The 13,027-nt window shown below is 34.5% G+C and overlaps 1 protein-coding gene and 1 long non-coding RNA gene across 9 annotated transcripts in view; one reads left to right on the top strand and one right to left on the bottom strand.

Moving 5' to 3' along the window:
• Positions 1-13,027, top strand: part of LOC118202700 (endothelin-converting enzyme 2-like) — a 161,579-nt gene that overhangs the window by 62,071 nt on the left and 86,481 nt on the right. For all 4 annotated transcript variants that reach the window (XR_015042987.1, XR_015042986.1, XM_085823470.1 and 1 more), the window contains exons 13-15: positions 786-863; positions 3,494-3,603; positions 6,681-6,748. Coding sequence is in view for 2 of the 4 variants with exons in the window: in XM_085823470.1 (XP_085679596.1) it covers positions 786-863; positions 3,494-3,603; positions 6,681-6,748 (256 nt within the window). In the remaining 2 variants the exon portion in view is untranslated. The remainder of the gene's footprint in view (positions 1-785; positions 864-3,493; positions 3,604-6,680; positions 6,749-13,027) is intronic.
• LOC146999403 (uncharacterized) overlaps positions 1-13,027 on the bottom strand; it is a 131,281-nt gene that overhangs the window by 38,780 nt on the left and 79,474 nt on the right. For 3 of the 5 annotated variants that reach the window (XR_015042995.1, XR_015042993.1, XR_015042998.1), the window contains exon 3: positions 870-2,912. The exons of the other annotated variants lie outside the window; for them this stretch is intronic. This is a non-coding gene — a long non-coding RNA (uncharacterized LOC146999403). Of the gene's footprint in view, positions 1-869; positions 2,913-13,027 lie in introns of those variants that run through there. 5 annotated transcript variants of the gene reach the window in all.

Below are 13,027 nucleotides of genomic sequence, written 5' to 3'. Positions count from 1 at the left end.
TGTATTTGTGGCAAAACACAGTTTGACCTGTATTTAAAACTGTGTATTTGTGGTGTCATACCACATCAGAGATATTCCTCGTATTCCTGAGAGCTATTAACAAGATACTGTCCCAAAATGCGCAAAGATAGTCAGGCAACGAAAGTATGTAACACCGCCATTTGTTTACAACTCTTATTTGTGAACATATAAGAATGCATTAATGTCCGAAGTTATTGGCCACAGCAGCAATGGCTCATCGATCACTGAATTTTGCTCTAGTTACCAATGGTTGAAAATGGAGCACACTTAAGTATGGCAGTCTAAAACCGAAAGTGCTTGAAAATACAAATACTTAGATACGACAGGTTTTTTCCTTCGACTACAGGATGTAGCAATTTGTCTAAGCACAGCGGTCAGAGAATAGACAAGTACACTTTTAATCCCAGGAATGCACAGTAGATCTTATACAACTGAAGAATAATTTCCAAAGTGTATTAAAGTATATTAAAGTAACTACCAGAAGTTTTCCAAATTTTTTATATTATACTTTTTCTGAGCGATATTTAAAAATACTATCCTGTTGCATCTCTGATTATATTACTCATTTTTTTCCCTAAGAAATTTACATAGTTTTCATAAAACTGCAAACAATGATTTCTAGAACAAATCCAAAATAAAATAATATATGTATTTGATGTTATGATGTTATGAATGATGATATGATAATATGAATTTTTAAAAGACCTCTGCGAAAAAAATGCATATGACACACGAGCTTGCTTATTTTGCTTTTTGTTTTTCAGTTACAGAGCATGAAATTAGATGATGGATATGTTAGCATTATAAATCAAACTGGTGTTCTGAATATTGTTTATCAAGAAGTAAGTACAAGACAAAAATTTTCTTTTCTAAAAAATAATGAACTGGGTATTTTTATTTAAAAACTATACAGCTCTGCAATTCAAATAAAGTGTAATTTCATAAAAATGAAGAACGTTTTATGACTGTCTTTTTGGAATTTCATGTAAGTAGTATTTTGCGCATGTAAATAATTTTGTTGCCTAATTCTAAATCTCTATTTAAAAAAAAGGTCTTAACTACCCGCCGAAGAATTATCTGAAACTTCTAATGTAACGTTTCCTATATTATTATTGAAAACCTAGGACTAACTTACTATCTCTATAATTAAAGAATCCTTCCTGAGCCGTAACAGGATACGGATCAGAGATGCCTTAGTAAACATGTTTCAAATATCATAATATGCCCTGTAATTGTTTTATAAAATTATATAAAATAACATGTCTAATGGCCATTCTGTTCCGTGAGCCCTCTGTGGAGTTTGTTAACTTTCACTCTAGAGAAGAAATTATTTACCTAACATACAGTTAAAGAAGAAAATTTTTCTTTATCATATTTAAAGCTCTATTTGTTAAGATTTATACAGAGTGATTCAAACCATTCAAAAATTTATATAATTTTTGTAAAAATTATAGCTTACTTTAAATGTTTCCAGGATAAGTTTGGCCCTCAAGTGGCCGAGCGGTAAAGTCGCTGAACACTGGTAGTTCGGTCCGAGTTTCGAATCCCGCGAACGGGCTGGCTGCATGGGTGTTTTCGTGGTTTTCCCCATGTGTAACGTGTATACGAGCCAGTTTCAATTTGAAAGTCCTCTACGAAGGCATCCGTCCTTTTAGGCAGATAGGCTTTACCATAAACACACACTCCACGATATATTGTTAAGATTTTTTTAAGCAGGGAACCTGCTCAAACATGCATAATAGCTTTTGTGATATGTATATTCGAGCAAGTCTAAAACATGATTAAGAGGTGAAGACATTTTTATTTGTTAAAAATTTATAAATATTAGTTATTGAGTTACTAAGTAGTTTTTAACGAGACAGTATGTAATATTAAAATGTTATAAAGTTGTAGCGACATTGGGTATTTTTTTTGGAGGCCGGAGAGATGAAAAAATTAGCAACGCCTTCGCCGGGAATCGAACCACGGACCTGTGGAATACCGGACCAGAGTGCAAAACCATTACACCACGAAGGCACGCTTGGAAAGCGGGAGAAATACCTTACAAAATTACTGAAGAACTTATATGAGGTAAAGTAGAAAATTAACATATAATTTCGCACAATTGAAACAATGATATATTTCAACAAAAATTAACATCAGTTATATATTAATGTGATTTATGATAGTAAATTTTGGGTGTAAACCATTTGATACAAAGTTCATATTTCGTATTTTTATCAGCGCAAATTTTGAACTAAATTAACTAAAAGTACTTAAACCGTTTTTTTTATAAAATGTATTTCCGTGAACCATGTTACAAAATAGTAGTTACAAAATAAAGTGTAGAGGAAAATTCTGTTGTTTTAGCCGTCGTTAACTTTTTTAAAGAAGGAAAAGTTTCGGAAATGACATTCCAAATTTTCATTGTTTTCCTGTCTTATGTTAGTTTCATTTGAGTTCAATAAAATCCATTATTTTCATTTATTTCCAAAAGATTTATCAAACCGGCGAACTTTTCTTTCTGCATACGGTATGCGTATAGCATTCTTCAGTTAGTTAAACAATTATAATTTGAAAGATAAATTTAAAATTTTATATACTACCAAACAGCAAACAATTGAAAACTGGCATTTACCGAGCCACGTGGAAAGTAAAATAATTATGTACAATAGCAATTCTTGACAAATGTCATGGATGATATAGATGCATGCTAGGGTAAAGTAAATGTTCAACATTTTTGCAAAGTTTCTGCTGAAGTATTCTAGCATTAACTGGATTTAGAACTCTTCTTACACCATAGATACATGATTTGCTATCCTCATATTCACTAAATAATTTTGTTTTCTGACGTAAAAACTTGTAGAAGGTAAAGAATATTGAACACGTCCAGATAATGTGACGACGTCTCTCTGGAAAAACAAAAAATAAATTATGAATCCATATACTAAATATTATTAAGTTCAAATAATTTTGAGATTTTGAAATTAATGTAGAATTAAATAAAAAAGCAAACTGATTTAAATCAATCAGCAAGTGTTTACGTTGTTGCATTTCCTTTGTTATAGGTATTACATAAAAACATCTTTCAATAGCTATTTTAATGGTCGTTTTCGTGGTTTTCTCCATGTGTAACGTGTATACGAGCCAGTTCCCCCTTAGAAAGTCCTCCACGAAGGCATCCCTCCCCTTAGGCAGATAGCCCTAGTGTGCTTTGCCATAATCTCAATAAACCAAACCAAACCAATAGCTGTTTTATCTTATGCTTTTATATAATTTTGCTAGGATTCTGCCATTTTAAGTTTATAAGAAAGCCTGGGTTATAATTGCATAATTAAAATATGCATGATTAAACTTTGGTTTCATGGTTTTGATTTATTACCATAACCAACCTTTATTTAGTAAATATAATTGTTCTTCTCTCACTACTTCAGAGTTTTAACTCCTTTAAAAGTTTCTGTTTATTGAAGCTTAATAACTCTATTACTTACAGCTGGAATTCAATTATGATAGTTACTTTCTGAATGTGATTAACTTAAAAAAATTCAAGACACGTCATTTCTTTACCAGGCTTTGGTATGGAAATCCTGAAAATCCAATCAGGTAAGAAGATTGAGCTGATTTTAAACTTGATTCCTTACACAACAGTTGACTATAACAAACTCTCTTGTGATGCAATAACATACACCGCCTGACAGAAAATGCGCATCATGAAAGAGTGAGTTGTAGGGCATGAAACCTAACAGACGGACAGAGAATACATACATAAATAAGTAATTTTAATTTCAAAAAGGCAGTACAATACAACGGTCAAATGTGCAAGATGATCAGAAGAAAGTAGGATCACCTTTTATGTAGACACAATTCGTAACCTTTTAATACAGAGAGGAAATCAGCATGCGGATAGCCTAGAGCCTTGAGGAATGTATCACCATGTGCTTTCAACACCCTCCACAATTCGTTCTCCGATAGAGGCTGCGGCATTTTAGCAAATCATATTTTACAAATGCTGGATTGGTGGGAGATCTCAAAACTTCGGTGGTCCAGGCAGCATCTAAATAACCTTAGAGAATTTGCCTGCTGATAATTGCCGTGTGCACTCGGGTGTTATCTTGCTGGAAAGTAGCATTTTGCAATGGTTGATGATAGGGTAATGCAACCGGTTGCAGCCAGTCGCCTACATATTGCTGTGCCGTCTGCCTCTGATACAACCAGTAGTGACCATGAACGTAGGTAGCTGGAACATGACAACCAGTAGGACCATGAACATAGGAACATAGGCAACCAGTAGTGACCATAAACCTATGTTCATGGTTCTCCAGCGCCTCTAGATTCTTAATGGATGACTGTCATTGATGAAACAGAAGTGAGACTCGTCGCTGTGCCGTTTAAGCCTTCAAGAGGTTCTCTCCTGGCAACATCTCAGTCGTTGGCTCCGGTGACTCTACGACAGTGGCAGTCTTCGTAAAGGTCGGAACGACTTTACTTTACCTTTTAATCAGTCCTCTAGAAATTGTTCTTGCTGACATTGCAGCATCCCTAAACATTCTGCATAATGTCGACAGTCATGTTTTGTCGGTCCTCAATCGCATGCCTTCAGATGCGTCGATCTAAGCATCCATGCTGACGTCAGTCTAGATAAACCAGCAGCCCTGACGCAATTCACATTTCCTCCTTCAATCCATCTCCTCCAAAATCCTCTGTACCGTGGCGGCATGTAGATATGTTTCATCTGCGATCAGACAGATGAATCAACCAGCCGTTCATAAACTTAAAATAAAACTCCTCGATAAAACGCTTGATTGCCGAAACTGAGTCACAGTTTATCTGCCAGACATCTCTTCTTTTACACGTGCCTAATGAGATGAGAAATAGCTAAAAAAATAGGTATCATGTGATGACAGAGAGTGACAAATGTCGACGCATTTGACGTTTCCTTCTCCCCTTTATCTCGCTTACTTACCACGAGACAAAGTTGCATTTCAGATAATTTACACAAATAGTTCAGATAGATATTTATTGCAATTCGCATTATTATACATCCAAATCCTCATGGTACTGCATTTTCTGTAGCGGTTATTGTATTTGGGAAATGAAACATTAGTCCTGAGAAATAAACTTCATGAGATTTATTTTAAGGTCTACTAAGAGTTGCGTTAAACATAGTCACGGCTTACCTTTGATTCATGTTTTGTATTCTCGCTTATATCAGAATGTAACGCAAATGTAAAGCAAGGAACTAAAAAGAAGTTTAAATACTGCTAATTATTAACTGAAACTTATTCCTTGTTGCATGAAGAGCTTCTTGTAGTTGGTAATTGATTGCACCGGTGAACATTTTGAGTTTAGAAAAGAAGTAGTATAGCAGATTAAAAAAGATCAAAGCCAGATAATTTGTTAAAAGTATTACAGCCTTTGATAACTGAACGTAAGTAAAGCAGCAGTGTCCCGACTTGTTGCATATATTCTGGTGACAAACAACGGACAAATTTTAAGTGGTATTTTCTCTTTAGTTGTAAACTACCAGTAACAGTTAAAGAGCTGTCGATTTTAATTTATGTTTTGTTTAAGTCTGTGCGTGAAATCGCTTTTCTGTTAGCCCAATAATTCGCAGACTTTCAAGTAACTCACATAATCGTTAGGTCAGCATTCATTTAAGATAAAATACGCCTGAAGTTAACGATTCGACTCAATGTTTACGCATCAGTAGCAAGAAAAAATGTATTTGGCTTATGTTTGAGTCCATTCTTTTCATATTGTAAAAATAATATGAGGAAGTAGATAGTGGCAATAATGTTTTATCCATTTTAACATAAATCGAATTAGTCTTTTTTTAATTCTTTTAAAATCTTTGGTATTTTCCACACAAAAAATATGTTATATATCTGATCCTCTTTGTGGTAGTCTATAACATGCACCTTAAATTAAATCACAGTTTAAAATTCAATTAAATTTTAAGCATCATGCTGATAACCATATCAACGAAAATATTATGTTTACTTAAAATATAGTAGATTAAACTAAGCAGAGTGAAAATAGCAATAATTGAGACTTGATAATGAGAGTTATTCATGTAAATGGATGAATTGAATCAATTTATTTAACTGTTTGTCAGAATGATAGATAGACAATTTTACTAACGAAACCCCTTAACATAAGTCTGGTCTAAAAAAATAAAAAAAAGAAAAATCGGTATCTTTAAAAACTCGAAATATGACGTCATCTTCGGCAAAATGTAGTGCAGCAATGAAAATTGGCTAAAAGCTTGCGAAACGAAATTTACTCGTAAAATCGAATGTATCATCTTTTAGAACTTCCTGAGAACTACTTCTAAAAATCTGAAAATGTAAAGTTTGCTCTACTGAAATCGAGCAACCTTTACATCGACAATGTATCCGACAGACATGATAGTTATGTCTGTTTGGGCATAAATAATAAATATCATCATCTAATAAAACATTACACAACATCCACAGAGAAAATTGTATTCAGATTACTCAGTCAGGTATAAATGCATAATATAGAAAAGATTCCATGCAAATTATTCGATGTTTAAGTTTGTTATACTGCTAAATTTTAATCTTCAACATCGTGTTGAACATGAATATATTATGAATATGAATATGAATAGATATGTTCCTGTTGAATATGAATAATTCCGGCATCATATTTTTTCACAGTGAAATTGATGTGCTGCACAGCCCTTTGGGACTCAGTTCCAGCTATGATTACAAGAAAAATACCATCCGTAAGTATCAAATTAAAAATTTATTTATAAATTTATGTTTTAGAATTTTACAATAAGAAAAGACAAGAATGATATGTGGAAATATAAGGTCGAATTATGTTAATAAGATTGTCTGTCTATTACCCTTTTTGAAGCAAATGTTGCACCCAGCATTCGAGGGATTCCAATACACATCTGTGACTATACGCATACGTATATATTATACGTATCACTATACCTATACGTATATACTATACGTATCCCTATATGTGACTATACGTATAAAATACGTATGACCAATACGTATCTGACACTGCAAAGTACAGTGTACCCCAGAGGGCATAAAATACCTTGTTGAAGGACAAGGAACAGTTCTAATTTCATTGTCACTCAGATGGTATAAATATAGAGAATAATAGTGTTAAAAAGAAGTTCTGAAATTCGTGGTGCTTCGTATAATGTTCGTGTGCGGCGTATTTTTACGTCGACTAGTAGTATTTTCTTTTGGAAACACGATCCGTCACCTGTAGATTATCTAATGTTTAATGATTAAGTGATAACCATTTGCATTTTTAATATGTTGATAATAGGAAACCGCATAAATAGAGATTTTCGGGATCATAATAGAATTTGTTTTAATTAAATAGTCTCCAGGGACATAAAAAATGTTTATATATGTTAAGCTAATTTTTTGGGACTTTTTGAGTATTTCTAGATATAAGCCTAATGATTTGGGATTTTAGATATGTTTCGGAAATCCTATCTTATAAATAAACAGGACTTATTTAAAGATACAAAATTGACTACCATTTGTAAATTCGCGTTCTCATATTTAGTTCTTATGGCTGCGTCGTTCACCATTAACTATTTTCGAAGTAAATTGTTATTATATTAGAAGATATTTTCTGCCTCCTTTCTGCATGTCTTTGTCATGTAACGGTAGCACACTCGCCGCATATTCGAGAGGTCCAGATTCGACTCTCAGCTAAGACATTGCTCATTTTTCAAGTATCATGCTTCAAAATAACCTTATGCCCCTACAATATAATTAAATAAATTGTTATTATGTTTGGTTACCGATATTTTATTATTTTGATTATCTATATCTTTTAAGAATTATCACACTATTCTATGTTCCCTCATTTTCATTTAATTATCTTTGGGCAAGTTCATAATTAGCAAATGCACAACAAACTCTTTTCAGCTGGAATGTGATACGTGTAAGCATTATTTCGACTTATTACTATTCTTTCAATTTCAGCAGCTTAATTTTCTATATGCAAAAGCATTGTGTTCGAACAGTCCTAGTTTTCTTGAGATATATGTCAAAGTAATAAGAGTATTTTAAACTTTTAGAAATATAATTAAACTTACAAGTTTTATCTGCACAGTAAAAACACGTTGTGTTATTCCTCATAAAATGAGAGATGCAGTACTAGAAATTCAATACTACATAAAATATAAGTTTCGTGCATAAGTAATTAATACCACACGAGTGACAATGATGTTCCTCTTAGTTTGTATAGCAGAGTTGGCAGAATAGTATTAATCTTCGTAATAAATACTTTGCAGTAGGCGACTGAATTGATGAATGTTTTAAAATAAGGAGATTCCAAGTGTGCTACTAATTTAGGAAGAGATTGTCCAACTAAATTAACTAGAGCTTTTCATTTCTTCAAATTTTGGAAGTAACTAAACAAAAGTTCATTCTCAAAATTACTGTTAGCCTCGAAATGCAGTTCCATCTTTCATCTACTGATTAATGTGTTTCCATTGATCCCATCACGGGTTCTGATGACCTGAAAGAAATACTCCCCTGTCATATAAGCGGTTAATGGTTTTGTTTCTAGAATAGCTACTTCCGTAAGAAACATACCCACAAACTCAAGATTCCAGCAAATCTTTCAATTATTTAGTATTCCTGCACGTTTTTTTCAAAAAAAAAAAAAATCTGGTGGAAACAACTTTACGGAATCTGCACTAGAATGTTTCGTTTACGGCAGGGGTTCTCAACCGGTGGTACGCAAGAGAGAAATAGGTGGTACGCAAAGAAGCAAAGTATTTTAAAGTATTAAATTCAAAAATTAAAGTTCGAACATCCTGATTGAGTTTTTTTCTCCAACACTCGTAAATTTATGCGATCTGAGCTTTGTTCAAGAGTGGTGGTGGTACTATACTGAGCTTTGTTCAAGAGTGGTAGTGGTAATACTAAGGGTTTTCAATTTGTGTTTAGATGGTACGCGTTAGTCAAAAGGTTGAGAACCGCTGGTTTAAGGCATTTAGTAACTAGTACCGCAGCAGGAATTGAAATTGTTGGAAAGAAGTAGTATAGTATAGCTGCAAAAGATAGTAGACAGATAGTTTCAAACGGCGTCAGATCCAAGGGCTAAATTACAGCAAATTCCATAGAATCACTACGTCTCCTTATCATAACGTTCGCATAAAGCGCAACTCGAGCCATGAACGTTATCGCAGAAGTGTGTATAAAAGCTCCATAAGAAAGGAAGGCGATGACACAAGACTAAGTCCTGATTGGGTCTAGAGATCCAAAACAGAAGTATAAGTTTCTCCTGCCTTATTAACTTCGTGATGTAGCGGTCAGAACACTCTGCGTGTATTCCAGAGGTCCGTGATGCGAGTCCCGGCGAGGGCATTGCACATTTGTCTCTTCTCCTGCTTCAAAAATACCTAAAAAATCTAAAGTGGCGCCCGAACTAAAAAAGGTAGTGGATGGTGATTCTTCACCACCAGGATTTGGCGATTGGGTCCCCTTATCCCCAGTCGCGCTTTAAAAGACGGTTTGTATAAGGTATCCCGCTTCTTAGCATGCTTTCGTGGTGTAATGGTGAACACGTTCTACACGTATTCGAGAGGTCCATGGTTCGAGTCCCAGCGAAGACATTTCTCACTTTTCATTACTCCTGCATAAAAGTAAGCTAATGACTCTACAGAAGTTGCAGAAAGTAAACTTAATTCGGCTCTCAATTCACTTTAACACATTCATTTAAATTCAACACTCAGTTCCAATAAATTAGGGTTACAAATCAATAATGTGGGAGCTACGAAATTTAAGAAGCTATAGATTAGCTGCAACAAATCAGCGGGCATCAAGAGAAAAACGCATGTTTTAGAAATCTAATACGATTTCAACTCAAACTGAGTCATCACGTTTTAAAACTAAAAAGGCTGAAAACGACAGCTTTCAACGAGATGTCATCAGCGGTTGAAGAAGATAAGGTTTTTCGATGTTGCTGAAAGTTGTAAAATACAAGTCTCAGTTACAGCGCAGTTGCGTTATAGTGATATTACTAACGACTTAATAGAGGACTTAACACCAGACCAAACCACAGTATCAGAGAAACTTTAAAGCTAGTAGCAGTTTCAAATCCTGTTTCTAAAGACGATATATCACTTAACAAAACATTATAAAATGCCAAGGATTTAAATATCATAGAATTCCGTGTTCAGAACATTCCTATTGCTTAACTTAAGCAATAGGAGAGAGCCACTTATATAAAAGAATGTAGTTCGCGTAACAAGAAGTGCATCATCTGCACCAGACATAACGAAACAACATCTTCTGTTGCCTAGAGTCATGGTACGAACAAAACCCCATGCCCTATTTACGAGTCCTTTGTCAATGGTCTGATAAAGTACGGCAAATAAACACAGCTAGGTTTACAAATGTAAAGCAACTGAACATCCTACAAGCAAATTTGCGGACAAAATAACGAAATATCAAACGTTACAATATATAACAGATAATAACAGATTTATAGCACAACTCCCATAAATAAGTTACTAGCAGGATTTTTGCCTAGGTGGTGCCTAGGTAGGAAGGTGGAAAGCGTATTACTTGGACAACAAAAAAGCAGCAGTGATTTATACTCTGGATCCTCATGTCCCATTACATTGCAAGTAATGCAGTGATCATAAACTAGAAAACAGATCAAAAGTAACCACATTCACATACTTGTATTGCTCCGCATTCTGTTGTAACGAAGAAGTATTACAAGTTGTAGGAAAAAGAGATAGAGGGCGCTGCGCCGCCCGTATGTTTAGCTAATTAAGAGTTTCGGCAGAGAGGGTTGAGAGGTTGATGAGAGTGGTTGAGAGTGACATAAACTAGATACTCTGTAATCTGTATATAATATTTGTACATAGTCTTCTCTTCATTAAATAGATTTAGTTAAAGGAAAGTGTCTTTGTTTGGCCAATAGAACACAAGAACCACCGATAAAGAAGATGTAAGTTATTACATACATCAAGTTTTTGGTAGCATCAGGCCAGAAGGTGAGTCATTTCATTTATCTGCATGCAATTTATCTTTGATAATGAGTTTTGAAGAAACCGTCGAGAGAAATAGAAAAATTAGAGGTTCGGTTCGTACGAGTGTAACAAAATTAATAAGGAAATTAGATGAGGAATTGCAAAGCGAGAATCCGAACCTAGAAGTGTTGCATGAATCACTTTCAGTGTTAATCGAGAGAGAAACTAGCTTGTTAAAATATGATGAAGTTATTAATGCTCAAAGCACTGTTCAGGAATTAGAGACAGAAGTAGAACATTGTTTAGAATACAGCGAATCCATCATTAGATGTAAATCTAAAGTCAATAGATGTATTCAAAATGTGGGTAAAACCGGAACAACTTCACAAGTTTCGGAAATCAAAACTAATTATAATACTAAATTGCCTCGCATTACCTTAGAAACTTTCAGCGGCGATTTATGTAAATTTATTGAATTTTGGTCTCAGTATAAAGCTGCCATTCACGAAGACAATACGCTTCAAGATGTTGAGAAGTTTTAACTATTTAAGATCTTTACTCACCGGTTCAGCTGCAAAAGCTATAAGCGGATTGCCATTAATAGGAGAAAACTATATAAAGGCCATCGAAATCTTAACTGACAGATTTGGGAAAAAAGAAATATTAGTTAGCGCGCATATGAACGTTCTCCTAGCTTTAGAGCCAGTACGCCGATCAAGTGATGTATCCAGTTTAAGAAAACTATATGATGAAATAACAGTTCAAACAAGAAGTTTAGAGACATTAGATATTAATTTTAATTCTTACGGCAATCTATTACTTCCTATTTTATATAAGTGTATACCGCAAGATTTAGTGTTACAGTTTAGTAGGGAGCAAAAGGTCGACACAGAGTCAACAGTGTCAGATTTATTGTTGTTTCTAAAGAGAGAAGTAGAAGCGCGCGAAAAGTCACTAACTCTGGGTCTTAAACAACAAACACTTTCGATAACCAGTGAAAGAAATACCGACAACTATCGTAAGAGTGTTTCTCCAATTAAAAATAAAATGGTATCAGCGGCGACGCTTAATACATCAGTCGAAAATTATATGTGCGACTTTTGTCTTAAATCTCACCTCTCAAAAGACTGCGACTTAAGTATTTCAGAGAAACATAAAGCACTATACGATCAATTTAAGCGCAAGCGCTGTTTAAAAAAGGGTCACAAAAAATCATTTTGTAAGGCAAAATGGGTTAAATGTAATATTTGCAAATCTTTGTCGCATTTAGAGAGCCTGTGTGATGCAGAAGGGCAAGAAAATAAATCCATTAAAAATACTGCGAGCGCAGCAAAAGAGACAAACGATAGTTCACTATTCCTCGAAACACTGAGCAAGCAAATTCCTAATGACGTGATTTATTATCAGACATTGAGAGGTCAACTGGTAGGAAATAATTCCACATTTAACGTTAGGTTGTTATGCGATTCAGCTTCCGAAAGATCTTATGTTTGTCAGTCTATTTCCAGAAAAGCAAGTTTACCAACTATTGGTAAAGAAAGATTAAGAATTCATACATTTGCATCTTCGAATCCGCCAGTGCGAGAATTTAAAAGAAAAAGACTTTCTCTAAAAAATAAGACAGGGTTCACTCTAATCATCGAAGCACTCGAAGTAAAAACCATATGTTCCAGTGCATTACCCACGCCATCTGCAGAAATTATAAACAATCTTCGCCAATAAGGATTTCACTTATCTGACAGCTGCGATAGTGAAGTGGCAGAGGTACAGATTTTAATCGGGAATGATTACTTGAACTGCATCTTAACGGGGAAAACACATCGGTTAACAGAATATTTAGTACCACATGAAAACATATTCGGTTGGACGTTGAGTGGTAGAGTGGGGGGAGAGAGTAAGAAGCTAAGTTCAGGGTCAGACTCCACCGGCTTGTTTATACACATCGATTCGGAAGAGGAATTAAAAATATCGGAACAGATTCGTCAGCTTTGGGAGATTGAAAGTCTAGGAATCTCTGAGTGCGCGTCGGAA

Source organism: Stegodyphus dumicola, chromosome 1, assembly GCF_044657685.1.
Source record: "Stegodyphus dumicola isolate Sdum_Otavi_A_Nest chromosome 1, ASM4465768v1".
NCBI classification, from domain to species: domain Eukaryota; kingdom Metazoa; phylum Arthropoda; class Arachnida; order Araneae; family Eresidae; genus Stegodyphus; species Stegodyphus dumicola.
The sequence above is the reverse complement of the archived record's forward strand: the minus strand, read 5'-3'. Positions and strand labels throughout refer to the sequence as shown.